At 33.9% G+C, this 21385-nt stretch overlaps 2 protein-coding genes across 2 annotated transcripts in view; both read left to right on the forward strand.

Annotated features, from left to right (window-relative positions):
• LOC110098431 (succinate-semialdehyde dehydrogenase, mitochondrial) overlaps positions 1–5278 on the forward strand; it is a 54075-nt gene extending 48797 nt beyond the window's left edge. Inside the window, exons 17-21 of the mRNA XM_020825266.2 lie at positions 3387–3472; positions 3825–3931; positions 4006–4083; positions 4169–4229; positions 5060–5278. Of these exons, the coding sequence (XP_020680925.1) occupies positions 3387–3472; positions 3825–3931; positions 4006–4083; positions 4169–4198 (301 nt within the window). The 3' untranslated portion in view covers positions 4199–4229; positions 5060–5278. The remainder of the gene's footprint in view (positions 1–3386; positions 3473–3824; positions 3932–4005; positions 4084–4168; positions 4230–5059) is intronic.
• Positions 5279–12467: 7189 nt separating this feature from the next.
• Positions 12468–14701, forward strand: LOC110098416 (myb family transcription factor APL). The gene is made up of 6 exons (XM_020825247.2): positions 12468–12901; positions 12992–13068; positions 13186–13240; positions 13378–13438; positions 13703–13775; positions 13899–14701. Exons 1-6 carry the CDS (start codon positions 12730–12732, stop codon positions 14508–14510), a joined length of 1050 nt encoding a protein of 349 aa, XP_020680906.1. The 5' UTR covers positions 12468–12729; the 3' UTR covers positions 14511–14701.
• The last annotated feature ends 6684 nt before the right edge of the window (positions 14702–21385 follow it).

A 21385-nucleotide genomic window follows, 5' to 3' on the forward strand; every position in this document is an offset into this window, starting at 1 on the left:
CCTGGCCATGGGTCAAATTGTCGCTACCAGACAATAAGTCAGCTCTTTGAACCAGAGTATCTGGCCAAAAATCAACCGTCTCAGAATCCACAAGTGGACTATCGCGACATTCCGCTCTCTCTCCAAATCGGCAAGCTACCGCACGGAGTTCGTGATCTTCGATCCCATTCTTCTTCTTCTTTCTTCTTTCTCTTATATGGGCCGAGGGCTTTGTCTGCGCTCATGGGTCCCGCTATTTCTTTACCTCTTGTCTACCTTCGAGCGGACCTACTATGATCTTACTTCCACCGGCAATGGTATACGGAAGGCCGGAATTGTATTTGCATATCCCCAATTCGATCACAAATAAGAGAGCCTTCAACATTATAGGCTTCATATCATATTTCTTTATTTGATTTTGCTGAGATTGATTTGATATAGTGGAACGAAGTTCCGATGTTAAGTGCATTTTATTCGTCATTGATGATACACGGGAGAGCTTATCCCCTTACAAGCTACATTGTTAGATCCTATCGAGGTTTGCTCCCTCACATTGGCGGCCATGAGATTAATTAAAATTAATTATGATTAATTACTTAAAATTAATCATAATTAATTCTAATAATTATAATTAAATCAATAATTAAAGTTAATTAATTATGATTAATTAAAATAATTTTTTAATTAAAATTAATTAATTAGTATTATCTATAATTAATTATAATAATATAATCAATTAGAATAATTATAACTAATATAATTAATATAAATTCTAATTAAAATTAATAATCATTAATTTTAATTAAAATCTATATCTCTCCCTTCCTCTCTACTCGGCGATATTACTGGATTTGGCCGAAGATCGTGCGTGAAAGGGAGAGGTTACCTTCACAGCAAGCTTCTGTCTTGGCTTCCGATCGGACACATTATAACTAATATAATTAATATAAATTCTAATTAAAATTAATAATCATTAATTTTAATTAAAATCTATATCTCTCCCTTCCTCTCTACTCGGCGATATTACTGGATTTGGCCGAAGATCGTGCGTGAAAGGGAGAGGTTACCTTCACAGCAAGCTTCTGTCTTGGCTTCCGATCGGACACAAAGGGAAAAAAGGATCGGGAGGAGATGGAGTCGGCTAGCAAGGGAGGAGGTAGGCCTATCTTCCTCTCTCTCTCTCTCTCTCTCTCTCTCTCTCTCTCTCTCTCTCTCTCTGTTCGTGTGTGGAGTCGGCACGGACAGGAGGTCGACGGGGTCGGGTAAAGGTCGGAGATGGATCGACGGGATGGCTGGAGGTGTGGCTGGAGCTTGGGAGAAATCGGGAAGCAGAGGAGATGGGAGCTCGGTCTGGAGGAGTCGGCTGGAGATCGGAATCAGCGGCTCGGGTAGAGAGGAGGAAGGAGATTTCGGTTTGGTGGAGGTCGGAGGGAGCGAAGTCGAACTGCCGTGAAGGAGCCGAAGAAGCCTCGTGAAAGGGAGAAAGTTAACGTCACAGCGAGCGACTCCCGTCGTTGGTTCCGATCGAAAGTTCGGAGCCTCCGATTCGACAGGGAAGGGACGCCGGAGGAGCGAGGTTGGACGGAGCTTCGTATGAGTAGCGACGGGAGGAAGAGTCGGAGGAGGGGGATTCTCGTGTGTTGGAGAGATGGAGTTCGTGTGTGGAAGCGACGAGAGCAGAGGGATTCAGCGTGTGAAAGAGCAGCGATCGTATGTGGAGAGGATAGCGAGCTGTGTGGAATCGGACAGAAGGAAGCAGCAGCCGAAGACTCTATTTGCCCTGCTATTTAACAACGATCGGGATCGTTCTGCGAGGCAGGTCGCGGGATTTAGGCAGGATTTTCCGATCGAGACATAAGCGGCGCTGAGCTACAGGATTTTACGGGATTTTTGGACAGAACCTCGGCGAGATTTCGGTGGGTTTTGCGGCTGGATTCGAGGATCCAATGGACAAGGTATGATTTTGAACTTCTCTCTCTCTTTTTTTTTTTTTTTTGTTTCCCTTGGATTTAGTATACAGGTCAACATCCTCCTTCGGCGATCTATGATCTTTCTTCCACGACAATGAAGGCCGTTGATATTTGCATCCCAATTGACCTGAGAACCTTCAACATTTATAGGATGCTTCATATCATATTTTTTATTTGATTTTTGCTTGCAGATTGATTTGATTGGAACGTTCCAAGTTTTAATTTCATTATTCGTCATTTGTGTACACGGAGAGCTTATCCCCTACAAGCTACTTGTAAATGGGTTGCTATGGGCGGCATGAGTGTTCGTACCCTTAGGCGAATCATTCCGCATACCACGAGTCTTCTACATATGCTCATAAGAAATGGTACTCACTGCATGTCCTTGACCCTTGTCTGACTAAGGGAATGTGATATGCCATTTTAATTTCATCGCTCATGGGCAAAGTACATATGCAGGTTGTTGTATTCATTGTGCATCTTCTACCTTCTTTTTGTGAATGAATTATGACATACATTGCACTCATCTTGCCTTTCATTATTGTCTGCAAGCGAGGCACCATATTCTCTACAATCTTTGTTGATTATTACTTATATATGAGTTATGTTGAATGTTACAAATCTTTCGTTGTCCTTTGAAGACGACCCATTGTTTTTATAGTGAACTCGCTCATTAATGTTTGCATTCCAATCAATGTAATTACTCATTAATATTCCATTGAAGTTCCCTCTTAAGCGAATCTGATGACTTGATTGCAACTGCGCAGTCCATTTGGCAAGCGGAGGTTATTTGGCCATTCAAGTGACGTGCCGCGCCAACGCGCGCGTTGCTTAAATTTCCTCTTTTTTTTTTGTTTTGACGTGTTTGTTTCAACACTTTATTGCATTTCCTGTATCTTGGAATTCATTCCAAGTGGTGATTGCCTCCTTTGTCGGTTCCTCCTCCACAACAACCAGCAGCCTTCAGCCGCACTTCCTCAATAGCAGCAGCAGCCCTCCTTCTCCGGCTCTTCCTCCATAGCTGCTAGCAGCCTGCCGCCACCTGTTTCTCCTCCTCGCCAGCCCACGTCTGAGTATTTCCCGCTGTTCCCCCCTGCAGAAAACTGCTGTCCTTCTGGATATCCATAAACTTAATTCTTTTCTTCAAGATTGCTGTTTTCTTCTTCCACCATGAAGAAAGTGGAAGCCTCCATCCCAATCTGAACCAATTCTGTCACCAAGATGACCTCTCCTTGATTTTTTTCAGGTTGTTTGTAATCTTTTACTATTAACTCACAATTCCGGTGTTATTGTGATAAGGAGCAACAGAAAGGAAGTCACGAAGCAAGTGTATATGGATGTAAAATCTAATTCTGAAATAAACTTTAAGCCAGAAATTATTGCATGGTTAATGATTCATATAGTTTACTTCTCAGTTCTCAATTTTATTCTTTACAGGGAGGAAGTATTTGGTCCAGTTGCTCCTCTTTTGCGCTTTAAAACTGAAGACGAGGCTATTCGCATAGCAAATGACACAAATGCTGGTACTCTTTAGATTGTAGTGAGCACGTAATAAATGTCTATGAGCTTGTTATTCTAATATAGTCTTATGTGGAAGCTTATAATATAGACTACAGCCAAGGCGGATCCAGTTTCTTTTTTCAGGGTGGACAAAAAAAAAAAATTTTTTTATGGGGAATGGGCAAAAACACTTAGGATTGATAAAATTAGGGCAAAAAAGATTTTTGAGAGGGGACAAAATACCCAAAATATTCAAAATACTTCAAAATATCCCATCTAAATATTTAATATTTTTTGTTTGGGGTGGGCATTTGCATGCAAGTTGTTGTGTTCAATCAGGATCTGTGAGTGATATCTGTTTGTGGGTTCCTGCAGGTCTGGCTGCTTACATATTTACTCAATGCATACCTCGTTCATGGCGTGTATCAGAAGCACTTGAATATGGGCTTGTTGGAGTTAATGAAGGCTTAATATCTACTGAGGTAAATGATCAAGTGTAGAACTTTATGTAGTAGCCGTTAAATTTCCATAAATATTACTATATTCTTTTTTATAGGTTGCACCATTTGGAGGTGTCAAGCAGTCTGGCCTTGGACGAGAAGGCTCCAAATATGGCATGGATGAATATATGGAGGTAAGTATTCTACATCGTTTTATTTATCATAAAAAATCGCCAGTTCAAGTATTAACTTTTTTGTTTTTACATAATGTGGCTGCAGCTCAAATATGTGTGCTTTGGAAACATTTAGGAGCTTTGAAATAAGACTAATCTCGTTGATGGTAATCAAAATTTGCTGCTCCTATTGTGCAGCTGATTCTATTTATTTTTCTTCCTTGTATTTTGGTAGCTTCTGTCCTTGTTCCAAATTTCCAATGCATAACTGGGCTAATCCAAGTCACATAATTATTCTTATTTGTCTTTTCAGCACCGTATATGTTGTTGTCCACCATGGATTAGCTGAAGTTTAATATCATTAATCTTGATTTCATGTGTCCATGAGCAAATTTAAATCAACATATTCCAAAAAAAATTTAAGCTTTGTTTGGGATGATTTTCTTACTATTTAAAACAGCTTTTTAGTATAAAATTTTTTAATTTTTGTTCTAAAAAGTTGTTTTAAGAAACAGTAAAAAAGCCGTCCCAAACGAATTCTTAGTTAAAATGAGCTTTATAATCGTCAAATTTTATTTGAGATAGGTGCAATGTGTTTTGATTGATTAGTCATCTATTACGTTTATCTCAAAATGACTTGATGATCATGAAGTTTTTACTCGTTTATTATCCTTTATTGAAAAAAATTATTCTATGCGGACACCGATCGCCATCCGGAGATCAATAAAAATGCACCACGTCATTCTTTTATTGTACCGTAGCTCGGTACCGCTCGGTACCGTGGCATCCGGATGTAGAGCTGCATCTAGTGTCCGCACAGAATAATTTTTGGAAGTGCACTCCAATAACTTGACTAGTATAGGGAAAGCAGGTCTCTTTACAGAGAAAATAAGCCCATAATCCACTTGACAAGGAGAATTAAAACAGCTTATAGGCATAATATATAAATATTTAATTTCTTCTTATTGCTGATTCTGAAAAATCTGGACATTTGCAGGTAACTATCAGTCTGAAGGATCAAATTATGGAGAGATTTGTCTTTTATGGAGCTGAGCATAAGGTTTTTACTTCAGTGCAACCCCAATCCATTTTTTCCCATATTTTCTCCATCCTTTCCTTTTTATGTTAAAAACATTTCTGTGCTTATATATATATATATATTAGAGCCTGTAATTGTATGAATAAGAAATAGTGAAATGGAGGATCTATTTGGGTACTTCATTTTTTTTTTTTATTAATCATATAACAATAATAGTTTTGTTTGGATATTGCTTTTTTATTGCTTTTTCATAGCTTTTTAGAAATTTGTGATAGCAAATTATTTCTTACGATCATAACAGCTAAGTTATTTTTCTTATAAGAGCTTAATAATCAACTTTATAAAACGGAATAAGATTAGTACTATGCTTTGGAGATTGATATTTGAATAGAGAAAAAAATCATATAATAATATTCCTATCAAAATTTTGATTAGGATGAGATATACTTGGCATATAAATAATTGATATTATATTATTTTAAAATATATTTAAATATTTTGATATTTATTTTGACATTTTTTGTTAGGATATTATGATATAACAATTTTCATTACCAATCTTCATTTTATTTCTTTTTTTTAATTATTTCATTTTTGTTTGATATTTTATTATTATTGTAATAATAATATACTACTACTAATAATAATAATATTATTATTATATATTAATACACTAAAGAAATCTTTAACCCTTATTGAATCTCACTTTTTAGTTTTGTTTGGGTTGTAATGTTAAACAGAATGGTTGGAGTATAATTTTTTTTTAAAATTATATAAAATCAACATAATTGAGGAAAATCAAACTTACACATTAGCCCAAAATGTTGTGTAAAACTAAATAATTAAAATAAGAATAGGCTAGAAATGAATATTAAAGTTATGCTTATCTATACTTTTTTTTTCTAATATATTTTCAGTTCAATTTTCTAATGTTTAAAATAAATAGATAGCCACGTGTTTTTTTGAGATTGGTTGTCACAAATCCAAACTTTTGTATGCATGGATTGTTGAAATACTAACTAGTCAAGCAAATAAAATTCATAAAATCACAAATAGATCTTTAAATTTCAAAAAAGATAAAAAAACTATAATATTAACATCTAACTCATTCCAAATTTTATGAGAATTAAGGGGTTGAAAGAAATTTAATTATACCTATATTTATAGTATTAGATAGATAGAGTTGTCATAGATGATTTGGTCACATAAAATATCAGTCTTTCGATGACTCGAGTAGGAGAGATGTATTAGAATTGGCCTATGTTAAGAAATGTAAAAAATAGACCAATTTTTTTTTATTAGAAAGTATTATATTTTTTTATTAGATTTAAATGAGAATTTGACTCTTGAAAGGACACAATGAAGAAAGAGGATTTATGTATCTCATCCCAGATAGCGAAATAAATTAAGGCTTGATGTTGTTGTATCTGTAAGGTCTTTAAATAGCTTAACGAATATTTCTATTTGCTAAAGCTCTTAAAATTTGTGGATATTATCTATAAATTTAAAACTTGCATTCTTTTCAATACAAGAAAGAAATAAAGAGAGTTTTATACAAATTCCTCTTCAAAACGAATAAAATGAGATATTTTATATAGAGAATCATTTTTAAAGAGAAACCACAAAAGTGTGCTTAAAATCTAAGCTAACATGCATCTCCTTGATATGATGCGGATATTAATATAATTAAAAATTAATTAATTTCTAACTTTGCAATCTTTGTCAAAAGGTGACAAACATCCTCTTTGCACGTGGATTTTATAGGAATAAATCTCCATTCCTATAATTTATCCTTTCTATTATTATTGCAAATTAGATCAACTTTTCATGTTGATTTGGATCATAGAGACCATGCATTAAAAAAATAAAAATTAAAAACTTCCAAAAGCTACCAAAAACTTAGGCTTCGTTTGTGACAGGTTTCGTACATCTTCCCAAAACGGCTTTCTAGTATAAAATTTTCTAATTCATGAAATTTTTGTACTACAAAGCTGTTTTAGAAAGCAACAAAAAGATGTCTCAAACAAAGCCTTAGGCTTCATTTGGGACAACTTTAAACCACTGCTTCTTCTCCACTTTCAAGAATTTTTATACTAAAAAATAGTTTTACAAAACAATAAAAAACCGCCCGGCTTCGTTTGGGACAGATTTCTTATTACTTCGAAAGCAGTTTATTTTTACAAAGATTTCTAGTTAAAAAAAATTTCGTATTAAAAAGCTGTTTTAGAAAGCAATAAGAAATTTTTCACAAACGAAACTTTAAATTTTATTTGGGACAACTTTCTTACCGTTTTCTACATCAACTTTATAATATAAATTTTTTAAAAAAAATAATGACAAAAAACAATCCCAATAAAGCATTAGAGACGTGAATATCACGGAAATATAAATTATATATGTTTGTGTGTGTGAGTGAGAGAGAGAGAGAGAGAATATTTGAAAAATAATAAAAAATCTATAACTATTAAAACTTATCTTTACTTTATAATAAAAGACACGAGCTAACTAATTTCTATTAATTACATGCATCAATCTAGTCATTATTAATTTATCATATTATTTACATAAATGACATATTGATGAACCTTCGTGGAAAATACAAGAGATGGCAGCCAAAAGGCCCAAGCCATTCTTTACTTTTATAGTATAATAAAGCTAAGCATAAAGGCAATTCAAGTTTAAATATAGAGCTACTCCACCATAGGCCTTTAGTGGATATGAAAGATTTTCATATAAATTTGGCTCAAGAACCTTTTATTAATCATGCAAATAAAACATATTAGCACTATTTTATATGCTTGAATTTCCAAAAATGATTTTAGAAATAAATTAGTCGTCCGCTTGATGCACAATGAAATGACGATAATTTTTTATAGGTAATTTTGATGAAACGACTGATACAACAGTGACTGATATAGTGGATCGACGAAAGAATCGAATATGCTAGAAGGAATTCCCAATCTAGGGAATAAACATAAGCTTAAAGCTTCAAAAGATATATATATTCATCATTTCATTTTTCCTACTACAATAGCTATATTTATATGCTAGGAATAACATTCTAGAATGCATATAACAAACTTATATAAGTTATTCCTAAGGGCTTATTTAGCTAATTATGTTTCACATCAGTGACCATAAAATTTTGCCCAAAATATATATATCATTTAACGGGTAAAATTTGTTGACAACCAAAATAAATTCGTCAATCTGACAAGAAATTGTCATTTCCATGATCTCATCCCTTCCCCTTTCCTCACATCAGAGGCATAAATCATAATGACTTTGCCCTCATGCTCGTGACACAGTCATCATTGTTAATTTTCTCCTCACTTTTGTTATACATAGATTTGTTGAAACGACTTGTCGTAAGGTCAAACTATTCGAGATTCAAATGATATTTTTTATAAACAAGAAACACTATTAAGAATGACCAAACATCGATAATGCAGGCATATGAAAATGAGATTAAAAAATGATTGAGCATATTTCTTATCGATATGTTATGATAATGTGTTCATGAAGGTGCCTATTAGAATACATATGGCAAACACATATCATATTTGCAATACAAATTTTACCATTATACAAATCATCAAAATAAATGTCAAAATTATCATACTACCCAAGACATGTATAGACTCTCTCTCTCTCTCTCTCTCTCTCTCTCTCTCTCTCTCTCACTACAAAGAAGAAAGAAGAGAGAAGCTCAAAATTAAAGGTCCCCCCACACATCAAATAAATCTATAAAAAAATTATTTGAAATGCATTATTTAGGTGGCTCAATTAAAATAAAAGTGGTTATTTATTTTTATTTGAGTAGTATTTTTACTAATCAACTAATTAAGATGTGACATTAATTTCATACAATTAATAATGCTCTTTGATACACATTAAATTAATACAATATTTATAGTATTATATTAAATATATTAATTTCTACACAATAATGCTCTTCGATGTACATTAAACTAACACATTTATAATTTTAATTTAAGAGTTACTATATTATATATACAATAATGATTCACCACTTTCTTATATATTATTCTCTTCTTCTATATATATATAACAAGCCATCAACACATATTGTTGAAAAAATAAAATTTTCAATGCAAAAAGGAAATATCTTCATTACTAAAAAAATTAAAATACAAAAGGGTGCAAAACTTAATGCCAAATGAAAAGAAACGAAGAAAACTAAAAAAAAAAAAAATTGAAAGTATCCACAAAATAGTCAACCCGCTATAATAAGGTTTTGTCAGAGGCATCTTTCTTATTATTTTCTACAACAGTTTTTTAGTACATAAAAATTAGTTTAAAATAGTTTTGTACTAAAAAATTATTTTAAAAATAATAAGAAAGTTGCCTCAAATGAAGCCTAAGTAACTAATATGCTCTCGTACACGTGAAGGGATAGCTCTTTTCATTTTATTTCATTTCTTCATGCATCTGAAGCATCTAATTGTGTTCTTCATGCCTGGGTTCATAAAATATGGAGTGAAAGAGGGTTCATTGTGGACTTTCTGGATGAACAGGAGGAGGAATTAGCACAATCTCCTGAGAAAAAATGTTGGATTAAGATCAGAGGCATTTTGTACCTTCTTATAGTATATTTATGGAGATAAATATATGTCTAATAATTCTCAATAATATGTTGAACATTTTGCATCTATTGGATTTATAGACCAATCTCTTTTCATTTCATTGCTTTATATATTGCTACATTAAGCAGCTCATCTTGATCAGTTGGCAAGAGATTTAGCTACCAACCAAAAGGTCTTGAGTTCAAAATTTACGCATATGATGTGTGTTCGGGTCGGTCTTAATTGACTCAAAAGTTTCCAAATATATATTGCTTCATTCTTCAATCATTATATATATATGTATTATAAGAAATTCATTTAGGAGAAGTTTTTTAAAAATATATATCTTGTAAACTTTTTGTAGCATCAAAATATATATATAAGATGATATTTATTTTAAGATGTTAGGAAAACAAAATAAGGTGATGTGAATTATTTCATATAACATTATGATATAGATTTAAATTTATATCTTAACTTACATAAAAATCTCCTGTGGAAACAGACAGATGAAAGATGACACATACATACAAATGACAAAATGTTCTTACCTACATATTTTGTAAAAGGAAACACTATAGGTCTAAGCCCTATTGAAAATTATTATGTTAACTTTAGTATGAAGATAGATTAAAAAATGTGAGAATGCATTATAAGAACTCTAATATTGAATGTCATGAAGTGGTAGTCAAGAGTGTTGAAAGCTTGAAACATCAATGAGGGGTGGTAGATGACATATATCATTGATGTTGGCAAATGAAGGAGAAATTATTCTGTGCATAGAACGAATGCAGAACGCCGTCCAGAGCTAGACCAACCAGAATGCGTCACGTTAGTAGTATCGAGCGGTACCGAGTGCACGGGTGACGTACGTACGTGGCGCATTCTGGTTGGTCTCCAAAGGGCGTTCAGCGTTCACACAAAATAATTAAAGGGAGGTGGTGATCGTCAAGAGTTAGATGTCAACAGGTGTTAATTACTTAATTGAAAAATGATTGAATCATCCTACCTATGATTGGCCTAATTGATTCACCTAAGTTAAAAATATAATCAAATGGTCGAGAAATGGAAGAATCCTTTTCATGGTTCATAAGTCAATCTTTTTTTTAATTCATTGGATTAGGGGCGGATCCAACTTCTTTTTTTAGGGCGGACAAAATTTAATTAATTAGACAACAACAATAATAATGAAAAAAATAAATAAATTAATAACATTAAATAGTAATAATAAAATAAATAAATTTTTAAAATAATTTAACCAACATAAATATACTATCAAATTTATAAGAGAAAATTGTACAGTTTATCTTTCAATTTAATATTGATTTTAATAATAATATAAGATAGAGTATAATCATATACGTTATGCTGAAGCTAGACCCTAACTTAGAGAAAAATAATAATAAAAAAGCTTAATGTTATCTAACTTAAGAAAAAAAGGGATAATTAAACCATAAATTATGCATAATATTTAATGGATTTAAGAATAGCTCATGCACAAATCATAAATCAATTAAAAATAAGATTTATTTGTATAACAAAAAATAAGATTAATTTGTATACAAATTATAATTTTTTTCTCTTATTTCTTAGAATTCCTTTTAAACTCAACTTATAAATCATAATACACATTTTTTCATTGGATAAAGTTTCACTCATACTTTATACAAATTATAAAGTAATTACATTACCTTTTTGTGGTGTCTTCAATCAATGCTTCTTTCTCTTCCTAAATGACGGGCAATTAAAATATTTTTTTAGAGGGATCAAAACTCTAAATTAACCTTCATAAAGATTTTTTTTTTTTTAGGGTGGGCAAAAGGTTATATGGGGATCCGCCCATGTCATTGGTGATCAAGTCAATTACTACTATGACATAATTAATGTTTGAGCTCTATCATAAGCAGTGATCCAACAACTTTATTCCCCAAATCAACATTTACTCTTATCATCTTCTTACCAAGGTCAACCCTTTTTTTGATATCCATGACGCAATGCTTCCAAAAATATTAGATCTTTGTGGAAAAGTTCATCTTTTTTTCAACCCCCTCTGCAATATATTAGAATTTTTTTTGTGAGCCATGCAATTCATTGAAAAGTTCTCTATATCATTGCTCTATATTATTACTAAATACAAAACAAGTACTATTACATTCCTTCCCAATTGAGGACTACACAATTCTTTTTTATCCAAATTAACTCTAATTTTGAGTTGTCTATTGAAACACTTATTGTCCCCATTCGGATTTACTTCTCATAGCGCATCCACTTGATATATTTGTTTTTTACTCATTAGCTTCTTCTTTGTCAGTATATATATATTGCACAGAGAGAGAGACGGAACCAATCTCTTTTTTGAGGATAGGTACGTAAATGGAATTGTGAAATGCATAATTTTAAATATGATAGAAAAAAGGAAGTTATTTCTGAAAAAAAAAATAGTTAAAATGCTTATTCTTCTAAAGAGAAAAAAAATTCATATGAGAAATTGCTCAGCCTGAGTTCTTACTGGTATATATAAGATTTAAAAAAAAAAAAAAAGGATATATTGCCATTTGAATTGGCATATTTAAGACAAAAAAGGATCTGAGCAAACGGCAGCAGAAAAATTCAAAATGTATTTGTCAATTGTCACGCACGAAGAATATGTATATATTAAAAAGAAGCACTGCAAATTATTTAAGAAGTGCAAAATAAATGTATTTTTTTCTTTGCGAAAGTAGGGTTAGAACTTATTAATTATAAGTTGGTGTGACCTTTATTTCAGGCATAGAATAACCATACTTTCTTTACAAGAGAGAGAAGACTAAAAGAGAGGCATTTGAGTGTGGTGGAGAGAGTGGAAGAAGAGAGGAGAGAGAGAGAGAGAGAGACTACTGATCTCAGCTCTCATGAAACCATAATCTCTTTGGAAAGGAAACGCACCCTATTCCTTCATATATGCCATCCTTTGTTCTTGAATCTCTTCCAAGATCTATAGCAGCTTAGAAAGAAAGATATAAGCAGCTAGAGATAGAAAGAGAGATAAAGATAGAAGAGAGAATGTTCCCTTCAAAGAAGCCAACTATGAATTCACATGAAGCTGGGCCTTTGTCATGTGTGCAAGGTGACTCAGGCCTCGTTCTTACGACCGACCCTAAGCCTCGTCTCCGGTGGACCGTCGAGCTCCATGACCGGTTCGTCGATGCTGTCACTCAGCTCGGCGGCCCTGACAGTTCTGTCATCTACTCATGACCTTCTTCCTCCTTCTTGGATCTCTGATGATCTTCAATTATAATAATTTCTCTTGTGTTTGATTTTGTAGAGGCCACGCCAAAGACAATTATGAGGGTTATGGGTGTGAAGGGTCTTACACTCTATCACCTTAAAAGCCATCTTCAGGTACTTGGATGCAGAAACATGCAAATAGTTTTGATCTTTCATTTCAGTCTTCCACTTCTTTGAGGTTTTCAGCCAATTCTTTTTGCTCCTTATATCTTCATGATCAATTATGTGTAGAAATTTAGGCTTGGGAAGCAACCACACAAGGATTTCAACGATCATTCCAAGGATGGTGAGAGAGCTTGATCATATAGAAAGCTAGCTAGCTAGCTAGCTTGATCGATGCTAATTTCATAGAATTATTCTTTGTCTCGTAAATTAATCAACTTTATTAATATAAAATTTTATGAACTATGATCACAACGGCAGCTCTAGATATGCAAAGAATTGGAGCATCTTCCTCTGGGACTATGGGCAGATCCATGACTGAGTGAGTTGCACCAGATTTTTCTTTTTTATTTTTATTTTATCTGGTAAAAATACAAACTTAGCTCAGGATATGTAGTACTCTTCATATTTTAGGACAAGATAAATTTTTTTTATTATTTATTTGATTAGTTTTGCATGTTAATAAAAAAATTATTTATCTATAATTCTTTGCATGTTGCGTTACAAAACAATAGAAGATGTTCTCTTTTTTCTCACATCATTTCATTTATTTTCTCTTATTTATATTCCCCTTCAAATTATACAGCAGAAACGCACAGACAGCAGAAGCACTAAGGATGCAGCTGGAGGTCCAAAGAAGACTCCATGAACAACTAGAGGTCAGTCAGAAAAAAAAAATCAGAATCATAATCATAATTATGTTCTTTACAAATCTACCAAATTAACCAAATCTTATCAAAATTTTCTCCTTATAAGCACTAATTAATTATCTACTAATATAGGTACAAAAGAGTCTTCAAATGAGAATCGAAGCTCAAGGAAAATACATGCAATCCATCTTAGAAAAAGCTTGCCAAACCCTAGCTGCATGTGAGAATATGCAATCGTCAACAGATGCATATAAAGCTTTCAACAGCCATGGTTCCATTCAAATAGACCTCATGAAGGACATGGCATCCCCCATGGCTATAACCTTCCCATCCCTGCAAGATATCAACCTCTTCAACAACAATCAGCTTGATCATCACATGAATCATCAAGAAGACACCAGCTTTTTCAGATCAAATAATGATAATAATATCTTCTTAGGGAAGAAAAGGCAGCATGATTTTTACAGCAATCAAAGTGGGAAGAGTCCTATGATTTGGACTGATCAAGATCAGTTTGGATCAGGACAGGAAGACAGCTGCAAGAGTGAACAAATTCATGAGATTTCTACTTCTGTGATTAATGGAAGCTTGGATATGGAGTCCATGATGGAAGTTTATGAGGCAACACCTATGGTTTCAGGTGATCAGGAATGTAGAAAAGCTCCAGTTTTGACGAAGGAGATGATGAGTCCAGTGATTAGAGGTGGTGGATTGAGCCAAGGAAGGAATTTGTCTTATGGGTGATAGGGTGAGCTTCTCAATTAATTTTCTTATTTTTGTTCTTTTTTGTTTCTTTTTCATGCAAGAAAAATGATATGAGGTCATGATGATGCCTTGCATGCTTAAATAAGTGACTTTTGGACTGCAAGTGTGCTATGCAAAATGCTAACTTGATCAATCGAATCAAGGCCGTTGATTTTTTTGTGGGTGGATTATGATCAGTTAGATTTATGGCATGAGAACTGATCAGTATAGCTAGTTTTGAAACCTAAATGCTTGTTTGGATTAGTTTTCCTGCTTGAATTGAAAGAAAATAATTAATTGGCATAGTTGTGCGGATGAACCCATAAGTTCTTGTTTGGATTAGATTAATCATATTATTAAGAAGTTATTATGCGTTTTGCTTGGAGTTATTAGGTTTATTTTGTGTCGTGTACGTGTTACAATGCATTTATATTTAATGATATGAATATTACAAATTAATGAAATTTCTTAATTTATTTTATCTTGAATCTGAATGAGGTTTAATGAAATTACTGGATTAATATTTTCACTAATTTCTTCATTATCGTTAATAACTTAGTCAAAAATCTTCTTTCCATGCATAATTAGCATGTCAGAAAAGACCAGAGGCTCGATTTAAATAAGAAAACACTGTGATTAGAAAGCTTAAATGTGGATTTTCATGCATTGAAAGAATCAACTAGCACGTGATAAAAGAAGCACTTTGATGAGCAATGCAATCTGAGGCAAGACTTAATCTATGATGTGAAAAGAGTATAATTGTGTCCTATTCATATCCTTTAAATTTTTGATATAATTAAATTGATAATGTATTTTTTGTGCAATTAATATGCTCATAAAGACTTAGAAAAAAATTTAATTATAACATTCTAAGCATATTTACTATATAAAAAATAACATCAATTGCCTCCTTTATATTACTTTGTCATCAAATTTTTATTAATAAATTATTAAAATAATATTTTTTTTCCTTGAAGAATATATATAATAGGAAAGGATATTAATTTGATAGTTTATCAAATAGAAGACACACAAAAACCTTAATAACTAAGTGGTAATATTGTTGATATATTATTTGATCTTATGCATCTTAGATAAATGTATTTACATGAATGTCATGTTGTTATGTGATTTTTCATGAGCAAATTATTCATTTTGATATAAAAGTAATGAAAATTTGATAAAAAAAAATATAACACAAGGGATATATAAGATTAAATAATAGTTTTTTTACTGGATCATGCAAAAAAAAAGGATATTATGATCAGGAGCTCTCACATCTTACTATTACTCTCACCTAAATCAAATTAGTTTAACTGTGGAGGCCAAATGAGTAATTAGGATTACCTCAAGAAGCGAGCTAAATGATATTTAACCTTTAAAAATGTGCTGAGGGCCTCTTTAATTTACTCTTTACACTTTGTTTTTTGCTTGTAAATACAGCCCTTTTATGGTGTGCTTGCTTTTGAGTTAGTTGCCCTCATACATTTACTAGATATATTCAAAGCTTAAAAACAATGGAAGCTCAAAAACCAAACATATATAACTAAACGAAGAAGAAAGAGACCCTAAACGCATCGTGAACTCGTATGGCTTTTCAAGTAGTACTGACAGTGAAGAGAGGAGAAAGAAGAAGAGGCCGACAGATAGTATCTCTCTCTTCCTTTATTCACTTTTCTTTTCTAATTCAAAATAAAAGGCTACAAAACCTGTACTCCCAGCTGTCTTCTTAAATCGAGCTGCATTCTTCTGATCTAACACTCAGCGCAGATTTTTTTTTTAATAAAACGATGATAGTTTCAATAGGAAGCTTTAATCTCAATAATCTTAAGCAAGCTTAACATAAAGCCAAAGTTAATTAGCTGTTCTTGCATGGTTATAATTAAACAGATAAGCTATGATCGTATTATTTTTTTTTATTAAAAGGATAGATTATATTAGTTTTATACATAAATGCCAAACTTTATTGGTCTTAGGGAAATGTAAAGAAAGAGAAAGAAAGAAGGGAGAATGCAGACCCACAGCTGCAGTTGTCAAGGAAGCTTCTGTCTTTGAAAGAAGGAAAGGTGGTATAAGAGAGGGTGGAGGACGTTAAGGTTCTTTTACTACATGAAATCATCTTTGGGGGGAGCAAAGCTGCCTTGGATTCTGTTATTGGTCTTATGAGGGGCTGAGCTGGTAGCGTTGGGCTTTGGAAAAGATAAAAAGAGAAGGATTCGGGATAAGAAAGTACCATTGATGAGAGTGAGAAGGAGATTTAGAAGGGAAGCTTCGCTTCTTTGTCGTGAAATTACACTAGTATTGGATGCTCTCTCCCTCGCTCTTTCTTTCTTCACTTTCTTTCTTCAGTGTTGCTAGCTTAAACAATAGTTTCTCTCATGCTGATAATTCTTTAGGATGTTCTGATTCATTCATATTTCGATCTGTAAATCATCTCTAGAGGAAGAAAATAGTTATGAAATTAGGGATAGAATCACGAGAACATATATTGACATATTCTTATTTTCATTTGGCTAAATATATATAATCTGACCTTATTTTTTCCTGCGATATAGAGAGATGTTTTCATGCAAATATTGATTTAGGAACGTCATATATACAACAAGACAATACTGCAATAAAGCAATAAGAGATCGAGCAGTTAAGATAAGTTTGTAAGCTGCCTCTTTAATTTAAATGAGAAAAGTCGTTTTCACTCACTCAAATTAATATATTTTTTTATATGATCTTCTCTGGATTGCATGTCATAAAAAAATGCCAAATTGGCCCACCATTTTCCTCATATATTGAGTTTTTTCTTGTAAATAGCATAGTGCTTAAGCCTTTATTTAACAATGTATATTGACTTAATGGTATGATTGATTGTGCGAATTATAGAGGTATTAAGTTAATGTGTCATACTTTAAAACTATGGGAGCGAGTTATGGTGCATAGGCTGCGGCATGATACTGATGTTTCTCAAAATCAATTTGGATTCTTGCCGGGTAAGTCGACTATGAAAGCCATACATTTATTAAAAGGTTTGATGGATAAATATAGAGAAAATAAGGAGAATATGCATATGATATTTATTGATTTAGAAAAAGCATATGATAAAGTTCCAAGAGAAGTGCTATAGAGAGTTCTTGAAAAAGATAATACTTTTTTTACCAATGTTTTTAAAACTACTACTAATTTTGACTTATAACAACAAGTTAAGCCCTGTGTCATGGATGGTACATTTTAGATGTTCTTTTTTGTTGTTGTTGAGAAAATTCATATAGGGCTTACGAGTTTTTTTTTTTTTTAGGGGAAACCCACCAACGGGCCTACGTGTTAATATAAGGGAAAATTACAGAGTCCTTAAAGGGATTTCTAGCTCACTACCGCTCAAAGAGCTACAGTCAAAATAAAAAAGAAAACCTAAGAGCCTGAAATCCCTACTAAGAAAAATTACATAAAAATCTAGTAACATTCTAAGTTCCCAAAAAAACACAATAAAGGAACCAAAAAGGCAGCCTAATCTCACAATCAGCACACGTACCCTGCACAAAACAAGCGCGCAGCTCCAAAAACCTGCAAAACAGGCAAACAAATGTACTCGAAAAGAGATTAAGCTAACAATCATGAAGGAAAGGAAAAACAGGAAATCAAAATAATTAAAGGAGATACTCCCAGTATACCCAGGCAACCAGCCGCTGCCATCACAACCAAGAGGAAACCCAATCAGCACAAAACAAACCCCCTTCCAAAGATAGCCAGCAACAACCTCCCAATCCCCCAGATTCAAAATATCAACCCCCATCAGAAAAATCCCCACCACCATCAGCCAAAACAGGGAGTTAAACCCCAACTTCAGCAAACACAGAAACCAGCTCCAACGACCAGACATAAGAGGAAGACAAGAGAGCCAACGACTCACACCCAGCAAAGACCAACCTCCAGAACCCAACCACCAGCAGACCCAGAAAAAACCACAACCACCAGAAGAAACAGAAAACAGCCACACAATACCAACACCAAAAAACCCACAAAAAAACCAGAACCAGAACCAGAACAACTACCCACCCAAAACATAAGGAACCTTACACTTATCCAAGAAAATCAAGCCTTGAATATGCACAGCTAAATTATCAAAATTGAGCTCAACAAAAGCATTAAAACTGCTACCAAAAAGCGATAACGCCCGGGAAACAGAGTTAACCTCCACGTTGATAACATTAAAAGAGCAGTTCAAGACCTCCAGCAGACCCATAATTTGTCTACGCAAATAAAAAAGAGAATGCCCACAGCTGCTACCGTCTTTAGCCAAGAACATGTTAGGGTCAACAGTAATATTGCTTTCTACCACCACATTATAAATATCCAAATTAATACAAGCAGAAAGCCCATGGTGAACAGCCAACAAAAAACCACTCAGCTTATCAACAGCCTTTGAATCCCCAGCAAAACCAGCAATATAATTCCCAATTAAGAAAGGTAGGGGTAGACCTAAAAAGTCTTTGTTAGAAAATATTAGGAATGACCTTTCTTTATTAGATTTTAAAGAGAAATTGACTTTTAATATGACACAATGGAGGAAAAATGATTCATGTAGCCGACCCCACGTAGTGGGATAAAGGCTTGATGTTGTTGTTGTTGTATTGACTTAATGGTATGAGAAATTTAATTTGCTCAAACAAAATAGATGTGTTATAATATGCTACATGATGGTTCGGGGTTTTTGTTGAGAGGTAAAGCCCTACATACACACATAATGAAGATGTTAAAAGATTAAATACAAGAAGAAATATCCAACATATAATAGAAAATTTAGGACAAAAGTCAATTTTTTTAAAACAAAATAAGTATCATTATTTAGAATGGTATTTATAATTGGCCAACTATAAAAGTAGATAGCAAAGAGGGCAATGCTAATCATATTTTGTTTGCTATTCAAATACACCATATAATATAAGAGAATTAGAAAAAAATTTAGTAATACGCAAGTGCTTTACTTGAACTCACTTTTTGCCTCAACCATTATACATGACGATATTATTTTAGTCGAAAGCAAACTCCTCCTATAGAGTGTCTTCTACAGATGTAAAAATAAAGATGCAAAGAGAAACTAGTCTTGATCATGCTAAGATTACTTGTATTGGTGTTCACATAATAATGATTGGACACAATTTGATAATTTTTTTTTTATATACTATTGGCCAAAGTAGCAAGAGTGATAATAAAAGTGCCATAAATGTGTAGAAGTGGTGAGGGGTGGGAGAACTGCTTCCAATGAGAAGTTGTGATGCGGAACATCTTAGCTAAAGTTTTCCTTATGAAAAGTTTATTTAGTACGTATGTTGCAAATTTGTTACATAGAAATTGCAAATTTGTTACATGATTTCTATAATGTTCTTCCTAGCTTATATATATATATTATTGTAAGAAGAAGGGGGAATAATGAATATTATGATATTTTGAAGGTTTGAGCTTAGTTTGTTTCCCAATTTTAGGTATTACTTCTAGCAGATCTATTTCTTCTGCCGATCTACGACATTAGTTGGTATGAAATCTTGGAGCATGTGAAGAATGATAGACTGTCAAAAAAGATGGGCTGTCGATGACGATCGAAGTCGAAGAAGATGAGCTGTCGACAACAATCGACGCCTAATAAGATGGAAAATCGACAACAATCGACGCCGAAGAAGATGGGAGGTCAACGACACTCGACGCCATGAAGCCCATTGGGAAGCTCAAGTGGATGCATCAATTGATGGAATAGACTTTACTTTCTAATTTCATTCGTTAATATCAAAATCGGCAACCATACTAGCATCTTCACCTTCGATCCCCTCCGTCCAACACGCTATCCTTTAGCCATTTGATATTGACTTCGACGAGGGAGAGTGATTTGCCGAACCTTCTCTGCCTCCGGCCTGCACACACTAACCGACCTCGATCCCAAATTTGCGTGCCTCAAGTATGCCCGTCCCTGCTTGCGCCTCTAGATCCGCAACTTTATCGTGGTTCATGATCTCGCAACCGACCGGCGGCCCTGCTCGCACTACACATGACCGGTGCAAGCCCGCCCATGCGCCCCCCTCTCCTCGCTTCTGATCAACGCCTCCCACTATTCAACCCAGCTCGATCCCGCCTTCCAAATCCGCGCAGCACTAACCGACTCTTGCAGCCGCCTTTCATAGAATAGCATTACATTTGGGTACCTGTACAACCACCTCCATGAAGAATCCTTAATGATTTTAGATAAATGGTAGAGCATTTCAAAACTATGGATGCAAACAACCTAGTTGGCGCACTAACAGCTTGCACAAAAATTGGATCTTTAAATCTTGGGAGGATGAATCATCCATTAATTGTAACAAGAGATGTTGATATGGATTGCTACATGTGTTCATCACTAATTAATATTAATTCTACATGTGAAGATTTGAATTAAGCACACCCACTCTTCAATGATATACCTAAAAAGGATATCGATTGGTGGACATCAATGATTTGGGTTATGCACAATCAAACCAGTTTGCAAAATCAATTGAGTTGTTTAGGATGATGTAAGCTGAGAAATTGAAACCCGGTGAAAATACAATTTCATCTATTATATCCTCATTTGCACAATTGGGTGTGTTCGACCAAGTAAGGTGCATCTATGGGGTGTTAATATTTGACACGACATGAAAATCCGACCCGGACCCGACCCGGAAAATCCGGGTTGAACCCGACCCGATTTCAAAACGGGTCGGGTTCGGGTTCAAGAAATTGACCCGTTTAAAAAACGGGTCGGGTTCAGGTTGACCCGACGGGTTGCCGGGTCAACCCGCGAACCCGTTTAATTCAAAAAAATTCAAATCCCGCCGCGCTGCCCGCCCCCGCGCGCCGGCTGCCCGCGCGCCCGT

Source organism: Dendrobium catenatum, unplaced genomic scaffold (assembly GCF_001605985.2).
Source record: "Dendrobium catenatum unplaced genomic scaffold, ASM160598v2 fragScaff_scaffold_123, whole genome shotgun sequence".
Taxonomy (NCBI): domain Eukaryota; kingdom Viridiplantae; phylum Streptophyta; class Magnoliopsida; order Asparagales; family Orchidaceae; genus Dendrobium; species Dendrobium catenatum.